This window comes from Lindgomyces ingoldianus (genome assembly GCF_010093535.1).
Source record: "Lindgomyces ingoldianus strain ATCC 200398 unplaced genomic scaffold BDR25scaffold_5, whole genome shotgun sequence".
Classification (NCBI taxonomy): domain Eukaryota; kingdom Fungi; phylum Ascomycota; class Dothideomycetes; order Pleosporales; family Lindgomycetaceae; genus Lindgomyces; species Lindgomyces ingoldianus.
The window spans coordinates 1,790,425-1,801,013 of NW_022985166.1; the positions used below are offsets into that span (position 1 = coordinate 1,790,425).

The following is a 10,589-nucleotide window of genomic DNA, read 5'->3' on the forward strand; positions in this document are numbered from 1 at the left end:
CGGCACCAACATCCGTACCAACAAGACCACAACATCATCACTCGAGAACACTAACACCACCACGGAACTACTCAAGGAATATTCTCCGAGCCCCCAACCCTCCACATTTCTCCGTAAAAATCACGACGTTGTGAAATCCCTCCACCCGCCGGCTCCTTCCGCCCCCGCAAACTTCACCTCGGCCTTACCATCCCTCTGCCCGACAACCCCTAACTCGGCTAGCCCTACGATGGCGAAAATCACGGTTTCAAGCTTGACGCGCTACACGAGGAATTGTGCTCCATGTTCAATGATTTTGCGCAAATAGCCCCGCACGGGGTCCCGAAGTCGTACGACCGCGAGAAGGCGCAGCTTCCGAGGGCAACGGTGGTGTACCGGGGGTTTGGTACCGGTTTAATGGTCCCTCGGATGTTTAACACGATGGCTGCTTTGCTGGCGGTGGATTATGCAGAAGGGATTACCGTGGGTGTGGATAGAGAGTGTGTTGGCGTTTCACATCAGGTGTCTGAGGATCCGTGGCTAGTTGGATAGAAGTTTCGCTATTGAGATAGGTAGGGTATGGGTAACGTTTGTTTGAGACTGCGATCAGAATTCGAATGCTGTGGCCGGAGAGGGTGGTATTGGATTAGGGCTTGACGCCTAAGAGGGTGCTGATGGCTCCTCAGCAGATTGAATTAACCTTACTTACCATTCTGGCTGCATGGCTCTACCATTTCAAGAGAGCCGTATAAGGCTGAGAAAACTGATAACATCACTGACAATATTATGGGGTATAGCGTGCTCGAGGAGAAATAAGGACCCCGACTGTCTTGCTTGCACTTTCCGATGTCGGATGGATAGACGTGTCGTTGAACAGCCGACCACGTCAGAGTTTTTCACATACTAGGATCCTTCACTTTTTTGCAAACGAAGAATGCGGATGCGTTAGTATGGGAATCCACTTTGCCTTATGGGGTAATAATCGTATTCGTGAACCAATCGAAATCGCATTTTTTTTCGTCCGGGGGCTGGTTCGTTGGCGCGAGTGAGCAAAACTCTCCGGGACCCGCTCGCCGTGTGAGGATCAGCTGAGGGGTCTCTGAGATATTGTGGGGTCTGCAGGATTGATTGTCACTATTGTTCCTGGTGCCTGCGGCTCGGTATGCGGATTCCGGAGAGCTTGTTCGGGAGTGCTTCTAGAAAGCCAGGCCGGAGGGAGATGCTTGCCTAAAGCAATCTCTGCGTCAGTAGATGACGTTTCGCGTAAACGGCGAAGTCAGGCCTTCCACAAGACGAATCCTTGCTGGCAACAAGTCTGTCTTACTTTGATGTTACGGCATGCAACGCGCTTCGATACCGCATCTCTCAACGTCGTATCCTTCGATTACATTCTTCATGCAATACCCAGATTCGCGGGGTACAGGGATGCGGCCAGAGAAATGTCGGTGAATGGGCCCAGGGGTCGTTGAATACAGGGATATGTTGAGCATGGCATTTTGGTCGGCGATGAGGCTGAATTTCTGCCTGAGATGACAATCCGCACGCCAAACGCCCCGAAAACGGTTTATATGAATGGGTTACATTGTCATCAGATTTCTTCCTAAAAGAGCTCGACTTCCTAAATCGACTTAGATGTGGCGTCGGGACCGAATTCAGTTGGTTTCAGCTGCAATGCCGGGATGAAAAGTCAAATCCAGACTTGGAACCGGTTTGCGCCAGGCCAATCGTATTTATGGCGCTGTCAGAAAGGTATTAATCAGAGATTTCGGCGTTACATGTGTTCACGAGCGGGCTTGAAAACGAGGAAAGTATCGCGAAATAGGGAATGGGTTCACGAGGATTAGGGTCGCTTGTGCGAACTGATGTGAGGAAACCTTGAGAAAGCCTCGGCGTGAAAAGGCGTAATTAAAGTTACGGGGTCAAGGAGCTCGGATGTTGGTCCCACCGTCCCAAGTCTTGGGATCGGAGGTCGGTGGATGCACATGCCAAAAACACCGAAAACTACCTCGATGATTGATCTATTAGGTAGCCGAAGGGCTCCCCATGTTTTCAATGGAGGGGGAGGCCACATGGGCTCAAGCCTGGTGGTTTCGTAGATCCGCTACCTCCGCGGACAAAGCGAAACCGGAAGCATGTGTTATCAAGGCGTTAGAGTATGCAAGTTTCAATTGCTGCCTTCAGCAACTGATATAAGACCTGTGGGGGCTTCGAAGGGCGTATCGCAAAACGAACAACCTTGGAAATGGTTGGCCTCAGATGACGGCCCAGGTTCTGGAAGGAGCCACACCCTTCGATTTCTGATCTCTCGACTTGAAAGCCCTGCTCACCCACCTGTGAAAACTCCTAGTTAGATACCGATTTGGGTCGAAAATCCGAGGTTGCTAGCATCGAGGATGTAGTGGTATTCTTTTAGAGTCTCAAAGGTGTAGGGGTGTATTTTGTCCTTCACTGGTATCCTGATATTTCGATCTGACACCTATAGCTACTCCGTCGTGAGAGTTTCCGTTTTTAGCGCAGTTCCAGACAGCGGTACGAGTTGACAGGCATTGAGAAATTTGCGGTGGATTTTTGTTAAATTCTCGTTTTCCTAGCCCGCCATTAGCCGAAAGATACCTCCGTTTAGAGGCGCAGCGCTAGCGCTTGGATAGCATGTGTTTCAGCACATGGTAAAATCATGCATAAGCAACCACCAGCGATCAAGTTCCGAGAAGGCTTGCACAAGGCGTAGAAAGGTGCATCTCCGCGGGTGGATGCGTCGAGACCTACGAGGCTGCTCATAGGGCTGACGTGACAAGAAATACAACTATGCCGAGGTTTCCACCGATCAGAGTGGAGGGCTTGGCAGACGCGAGATTATCTGGCGATAATCGCAGAGGTGCCATGGAATTTTCCTCAGCCGATGGGAGCGTGATGCGAATTAAAGGCTCCAATACAATTTCTCCCAAGCCTTTACCTCTCCATCGGAAAGGTTCTGGAACACGTCACTCCTAAAGAGTGGCCCTCAGCAGAAATGGCAGCAACCCGATAGGCTTTCTCGACACGAGCTTATCCAACCCCCGCGATTTCAGGGTCTCCGATAATCGGTAAGCTATCAGGAATCGATGTTGGCCTCACATGCACAGTAGTCCGGCGGACTTGGCACGGTTTGGGGACATTGGAAAGAAGGACGAATCCTTGAGGTCTCTTTGGATCGTGATGGCGGTGGAACATGGTGTGATTCGGGACACGGCCAGCTCTAGATTGCAGCGCACTAGAGTGCAGCGAACGAGCTGTCAGGGGGCTTAGGGACGATGCGCCTGTCAATTGCATGTCACTTCGACACTTGAGCAAGTTGAGGCCCTTCTGGAGCTAGCGTGGGCGCAAGAAAGGTAATGCGGGCGCCAAGAACTGACAAGAGTGGAAATGGCGAAGCCAATAGTGCTTAACCAAGCCGCCCATCGCGAAGGAGACAACAGAGAGCAGATTGGCGGAGCGATTCCTGAAGTCCCATACCAACCGCATATGCCCTAGCGTGGAAAGAGAAATTCCGGAGTGTCTGATCGGGGGATTCCGAGCTGTCAGGCTTTGCAGATGGGCATCAGAAACTCGCAGAAAGTGATACGATATTGCAGGCAAACCAAAATGGAGAGAACACGAGATCCTGCAACAGGGGCCACACCCTGAGATTGGCGAGGCCGGCCAGGCAGGCTTCAGCCCTCCAGATCAAGAGCCGCGGAAAACAGTCGACCAGTGCTGATTTCATTTGAGGGTCGAGAAGACACTCCAGCGGGTGAGTGCTACCACCCTCGGCGAGCCGGTGACGTTTACACTTCGACCAGCTGCTTGGAAGGAGGCCTCGTGGGCCTTGGCGGCTGGACAGACCCTGGTCCCCCCATGCTGCGACTGCGGCTGTTGCATCCACAGCGGCGTTCTGCCCTGGTCTCGGCCACATGCCCCAAGCAGCTGGCAAAAAGGAAGGTGGAGAGGCAGATTACGGCAAAGTAGAAGCCGATGACCAGTAGTTGGTGAGTGGGCTTTTGGGCCGCCGGCACGCACGGGCAGATGCGAAATGCGGAAGAACGTTTCATCAAGATGCCCAAAGCACCCCAGCGAACTGCTGGCGAGCGGAGGGTGGAGAAGGTTCAGAGTCACCTCGGGGCCAGTGGCATGTCACCCGAAAGCGAGCAACGCTCAGTGCTCTGACTGATGCCCAGTGTGAGACGAGTGCAATGGTGCTCGGCGGAAACAAGCTTCGTCTTGGCGAGACTAAGGCTTCTGTGGCTAGCGGCAAGCTTAATCAAAACTGTCGCGTTCTAGGCCCCTTTGCACCCGCCATGCCAAGGCGTCTCTCGCGGACTTATCCTTTTCATTTCACCTGCAACATCAGACCACTCTCATGATGCCAGACTCACCGACCCCGGCTGAGCTCACGGTCTTACCCCCTCTCGAGTCTCACAGGATGCGCCACTTAGGAATGCCGTCTTCAAGCCTGTCATCTGCCTTGCTCAAGTATGTCCAGTGTCCCAGCTTCAGATCCCCATGCTCCCGTTGTCAACATGTTCTCACCCTGCGCCGATACGCCCTCTTCGCCTCTCAACGTGACCCCTCCCAGCCTCGCTGAGGCTCTTGAGCGCTTAGGCCTGAGCGAATACCTCGGCACTCTGACCGACAACGGATTCAGCACCTGGGAAACTGTGCTTGACATTACCGAAGACGACTTGACCGCCCTAAATTTTAAGCTGGGCCACCGACGAACGCTTCAGCGTGAAATCGCCTCTTTTCGAGGAATTCCGTCTTCTTTGTCGTTGGAAACAGATGGCACTTCGACTGGCCCGTCGTCCCTCTCAACCTCCGCTTTGGAGACCCTGTCACGGAGTACGAGTGCGCCCAGCAGAGAAAAAAGGAGGTATCGGCGACACCCCCGTCCAGACAACAATGCACCCAAAAAACCAAAGACAGCTTGTATGTCACATGCTCCTTCCTTAACTATACCTTGGCGCTAATAAGCGCGTAGACGTGAACTTTGCCGATCATCTGCGGACCGATCCCGCAATTAGCTCCCTTTCCTTTGTAGACATCGCCAAAGAAGTCGGTCGGCGATGGCAACACCTGCCGGCTGACAAGAAACGCATGTGGGAGAGCCAGGCGGCGCGAGCCATGCAAGAGTACGAGGCGCAGATGGACGAATATAAGAAAACGGATCTCTGGCGCAAGTACCATGCTTACCTGGAAGAGTTCAAAGCGCAACAGGCACAGGCGAAAAACGGGAAACGTGTGAATGGCATGGTGGCTAACAGCTTGGCGCGTAACGGGTACTCACGTGCCAGTTCAAGTTCATCCGATAGCCCGGTTTCGATCCCTTCCTCTGGCTCGACCAGGACAGAAGCAGAGCTTTGCCATGGGTCACTCACCCTTGCATTGAGTGAGTTGGTATCATTGAGGGGCGAAATCTTAGGCCAAGGGGTTCGCCCATACGACGAACAACATCTCCCAGCTGAAGAATTGACACGCCGTGCCATGTATGCCTTTGTGCGGGGTACAGGATCGCTGTTATATATGTGGACCTACACACAAGTAGATGAAATCCTCGATCGGATATACAGACCCGAGAAGCCAGTGGATGCCATGACGTTTGCGGAATGTTTCACTGTGGCGGCCATGGGCGCGCACTACGATCTTGATTGTTTCCCGGATCGGATAAGACGCGCGCTATATGCATCAGGAACTCTCCACTTCCACGAGAAGACGGCCCGTATTGATTATCTGCGAACTATGCGGCTGCTGTTATCCATGTCATTTTATGCCCTATTGGAGAAGCACATGAGTGCTAGGTACCTAGTTGGTGAGTTCTCAATAGGAAATTTATGATGTCGATCTGGTCTCGAACTAATTACCGTTAGCCGCCGGCTTACAGATTGCTCGTTGGAAGTGCCCTCCACCGCAACAGTCAGCTCTTGATACGGCGAACGAGAGCTGGAGGCGAATTTTCCGCAGCCTGATCTTCATGGACTCTTGGCTCTCATACACCCTTGGCTACGTGTCAGAGGTGGTTCCTGATGATATTGCTGTAAGCCTACCAATTATGTCCACTTCGACAATTTAAACCTAATGACACCAGGTTGCTTGCACCTCTCGGCAACCCGACATAGCAACTATGGACGAATTGATTCACATCCAGACTAGTAAGATTGGCCTGATTGCGGCCGAAATTGCGAAGACTTTGGTATCGGCCGAGCTGGCCACGCGCGAGAACATTGACATGCTCAATCGCAAGTTGGAAGTTTGGCGCATGGAAGTCCCTACAATGCTGCAAATATCAGTTATGACGTCTGATAATCCTCCGGAGCTGACGTTGTACCAGAGGCGGGCTATTCTTATGGTCCATGTATGCAGTCATCCAGCTTCTGAATCTATGGAAAAACTGACGGACAATGTAGATCATGTATCTCGGCGCTGTTTTGCTGCTCCATCGCCAACTACTTATTGCCGCAGCCCAGACCCAACTCACTGATGGCGCTTTGTGGAACTTTGATCTAAGCGTTGATGAAGTGGCCAGGTATAGAAATGAGTGTGCTATGGCCGCTCAACAGATGGCACGCATTTTGAGTCTCATCTCTTTTGATGGCACTTTCACAAGGCGATGTTGGCTGATTATGTAAGTTCATGAAACGGCAACTAACAGAGCTGCATGCTGATGCGAATGGGCAGTTACTGGGCCTTTACCGCCTGCATCGTTCTACTTTTTGCCGCAGCTACCAGGCTCCTCGATGGGCAGCCTGACGGGGTTGACGAAGATCTTACATATGCCAAAGGTTGTCTCGACATGCTGGAGCCATGCCGAAACTACGAACCAGTTGCAGAGCGATATTTGGAGATCCTGTGGCCCTTGTACGACAGTCTCCGGGATATACACCAACGAATGTTGGGGAGGGCCAAAACCAGCATATTCTCGCTTCTCCAGTCTACCAATCCGGCCCAACTGAGTCCTCCGATTCCGGTCTCCAAAGAAGAAATGGGACCAATTTCAGAGAAACTATCTGTGCTCCTCGCTGACCCCTTTGGGCGGAAGCAAGCCATGCCCGGTGACACTAGGAGGCGGATCCTTAGCACAGATGGCTCCTCTCTTGTCTTTTGGTTCAGATGAGGCTATTAGCGTCCTTCAACTGGACCGAATACGACATACACAGCTCGACTCGAGCAAGCCACCACTAGTATTGGAGGGGAAAAAATGGACAAACTACCAAACCAGAGACAGTCTACCTCAGAGAAGTGACGTCCGGATACGCAGCTCGATCATTAGGGAGAGTCGCAAAGTCTGGGCACTTCTCTCTTCCTCGCCAAGAGAAATAGGAAGGTGCATTCGAGGCTCGGCGAACTCGGTTTATGGATGGAGTGGCACATCATTTCGTATTAATTATCCATGCATCGACGCCCCCACGGACCCGATTGAACCTGAAGGAATATGGGAATTGAATCGGCGTTTGCTAACGCGATTGACCACCAAGAAGCGAGGCGGAGGTTTATTTCAATAACACGTCATGCGATGGCGCAAAAGAAAGCACACGGAAAAAGTACCCATCTGCGTCGGCCTAGGCCACAATTCGATCCTACATCGTGGCTGTTCTTAGACCGCATTAGAAAGCACGGGCCACGAACTGCCATTACGAATAACTGGTATGAACCATGATTACGGTGTTTTAGAGTTTTTCAAGCCTTTGGAAAAAAGGAATATGGATGCGTACTTGTCGCAATATCTCCGCTTGTTTGGGCCGACGGACCTCGTCGGAAGGAGGTTTGATGTCTCGTACTCGATATACCCCTGTTTTGCTATTTTCCCGCAAATAGTTTTTGCTATTTATCACAATTCATCTCGATTGCAATTTCTGCTCCTAAGTGCCAAGCTAACCACTGGCGAAGCGGCTCTGCAGCCTCGCTAACGCTCACCGGTTGTCGCTTTTTCGACGCAATTGTCCTCACTATTCCTATCTAGGCTCTCATTAACTCGCTGAATAGGATGTCTTTGCTCGCCTCGCTTCGCGCTGCTCGCCTAGATCAATATCTTTATTGCGCGCATCCCCTCTTTCTATGGTCTCCTCAGGTGCATGTCGGTCTGTACTCGCATATCTTCTCAGAGCCGAAAATATTGCTTTAGGCAGAAATTACCGCGCTTCTGGTTCCCAAACTGGCTGAGGTTCTTATCTCCGCTGACAGCTATCTCCTCAGGGGACAATGAAGCGTTGGGAGTGTACCTATGAGTCAGTTAGAGCACATCTTGATGGATATGCTCGCCTCGGGCCGTCCCTTGTTTCCATCACAGGGATTGGGTGTCGGCGTAAAGTTTTTAAGTGTTGCACATTTTCATGGTTTATCCTTGTATGGGGGCTTCAAGGAGAAGCGTTGAACGTACACAATACTATGCCAATATAAAGGCGAATGGTGTCAGCGTGTGTGGCCTAGATTGGTGGTTCTTTGCGCGAGATGTGTACAAGTGTGAATATATTCCGTTTTTCCTGATCTGCGAGCTGGGTTCCACTTCGTGGCGATTCTTTTCTCTTTTGCTATTTTGTCTGCGCACTACGCGCATGAGCTTTGCCATCTTGTTTGCTGACACTACTCCAGGATGTACGCAGGTTTCAAGGCCCGCGGAGAGTTATCAAGAGAAAATATGATGACTAAGCCCGCGAATAACTGGATGAAAATCCTGCTCTAAGATCGATAATATACTGAGCTTTCAAACATCTCGAACGGGCCCCAGATGGCTACCGCCTTGTCTGCTAAGACGACTGTGTTAGGCCCGCTTCACGTGGCCCGGAGGTTTACCCGTATTCACACCTCTCTTATTCCAATGTTTACATCAACCTTGGGAGCTAACAAGATCAGAGAAAGATCTATCTACTCACGGATATGCGTGAAATTTAAAGGGTGGTGTCATTTCTTATGCTGCATATAACTGAACGCATTCTTCTGCATTTTTCATTGGCTTGTCCTCCCATCCACTACATATCAAGAAACTATGCAAGATCCCGGATAGAAGGTGTAAGGATCTGTCATTGAAATGCACCCGAACCGGGAGTTTTACTCTCACGTCTCCAAAGTCTGGTCTCCTCTGCGACTACCCGTTTGGTTGACGGTGTGGGTCACAAAATTGCTCGCTCCTTCCGTATGCACACAGCTCACCCCAACACTCGTTGAATGTAGGCACTTTTAACCTTCTCCCCGATTTCACGAAACGCCTTGTGTGCCGAACCAATACTCTGGTACTTTGACTTTTGAAGCATCTTTGAATGCTTGCACAGATTGTCTCTGGTTTTTTGTTTTAATAAAACTAGGCTCAATTTGCCCTGTAGATAGTGCTTCATATTCAGAATCCTTCCTAACTAAAAATCTAGGTATGGTGGTCCTATAGCTCAATTTACGCAAAGTGCACGTTGATGTCGTACGTACATTTCTTCCGGCTATATATTCTTCCGCTGTGCATAGGAGAAGGTCAACCTTCTACCACTTGCAACAGTTGGTGCCGTGCCCGAGTTCTTCACCGCAACGACATCATCGTCCTTTTATCGCGTATTGAAAATTATGAAAGGGGTTCACCCAAGTCGAGAAATTGTACTACGGTGCTAAGAAGCTGCCATCAACGTGGTGTGCCGTGAGGCCAATTCGTCATGCAAGTTGGTACCGGGAGATAAAGTTTCGAACACATTCAGTAGTTCGTCGCATTTCGCGGTCCTCAGGTAAGTATCTTACGGTAAGTTAATACAGCGAATTTATTTTATTTCACAATGCAAAGTTTACGCAATTTGCTAGTCTAATGATAGAACCTATCCCAGCGCTTCCAACGAGCCGTAGTGCTGTACGACTGGGCGATTTTGGTGCCTGTACGGCAGGGAGGATGAGAGGTTGGTGTACGTATCGTAACTGTTACGCCTCACGTGATCTGTACGAGTAGTACGATTCGATTGAAGCACAGTGCTGGCGATAGATCGATCTGATTCGTGGATCGATCCGAATCCACGCTATCCTGAATCTGGATTAGATCCTTAAATTAATTTATAGTCTTAGCTAAAAATTTGCTTCCCTATTAATAAAACAACTTTAAAAGTCTTATATAATAGAATTCTATAAATTAAGCTTAACTCTAGTGCCTAAAAATAAGGGCAGTAACATTAAAAACTTTGTATAACTACTAATGTCTAATAAACTTACTAAACAAAATAGCTATCTTCTTTAATACTATAATTTTTATAATTATAACTACACTTTAAAAGTTATTATAAACTTTTAAAAGCACTTAAAATCTAACTACTAAGTTTTAGTAAAGGGTACTTTTTCTTTTATATAATAAGCAAGTGCTATTAAACTCTAAGAGCTATAAAACTGCGCAGAACCTTACATAAAAGAAGATATATAGAATGCTGTGTTTAGAGCCTATCTAGATAAAAATATTATTTAAAAGGTTTTTATATAACTAATTATTTAACAGCATTTTACTTTTTTAGTTATTAAATTATTATTCTTTTAAGCTTTTATATAAGCATTAAATTCTATTACTAGAAAGGCTATTTTAGTTTTACACTTTACTATTTATATAGTAATTTAAAGCTATTAGTATAAAAAGAAGCTTATTTTTTAGC

At 49.1% G+C, this 10,589-nt stretch overlaps 2 protein-coding genes across 2 annotated transcripts; one reads left to right on the forward strand and one right to left on the reverse strand.

The window, feature by feature from the left end:
- Positions 1-309: 309 nt before the first annotated feature.
- BDR25DRAFT_391612 (uncharacterized protein) lies at positions 310-4,328 on the reverse strand (the record flags this gene model as incomplete). Its single annotated transcript, XM_033698160.1, has 28 exons — positions 310-599; positions 685-818; positions 884-890; positions 942-1,007; positions 1,036-1,175; positions 1,236-1,278; positions 1,315-1,503; positions 1,541-1,606; positions 1,679-1,717; positions 1,765-1,853; positions 1,895-1,934; positions 1,962-2,060; positions 2,095-2,150; positions 2,176-2,288; positions 2,335-2,455; positions 2,505-2,592; positions 2,643-2,717; positions 2,767-2,870; positions 2,933-2,966; positions 3,019-3,088; positions 3,122-3,162; positions 3,188-3,259; positions 3,294-3,366; positions 3,406-3,541; positions 3,581-3,830; positions 3,863-4,075; positions 4,111-4,230; positions 4,288-4,328. The coding sequence occupies 28 exons, from the start codon at positions 4,326-4,328 to the stop codon at positions 458-460; spliced, it is 2,661 nt and encodes an 886-aa protein (XP_033552402.1). The 3' UTR covers positions 310-457.
- Positions 4,329-4,514: 186 nt separating this feature from the next.
- BDR25DRAFT_213998 (uncharacterized protein) lies at positions 4,515-7,102 on the forward strand (the record flags this gene model as incomplete). The annotated part of the gene is made up of 6 exons (XM_033684771.1): positions 4,515-4,920; positions 4,973-5,800; positions 5,859-6,025; positions 6,077-6,343; positions 6,396-6,613; positions 6,667-7,102. 6 exons carry the CDS (start codon positions 4,515-4,517, stop codon positions 7,100-7,102), a joined length of 2,322 nt encoding a protein of 773 aa, XP_033552403.1.
- Positions 7,103-10,589: the final 3,487 nt, after the last annotated feature.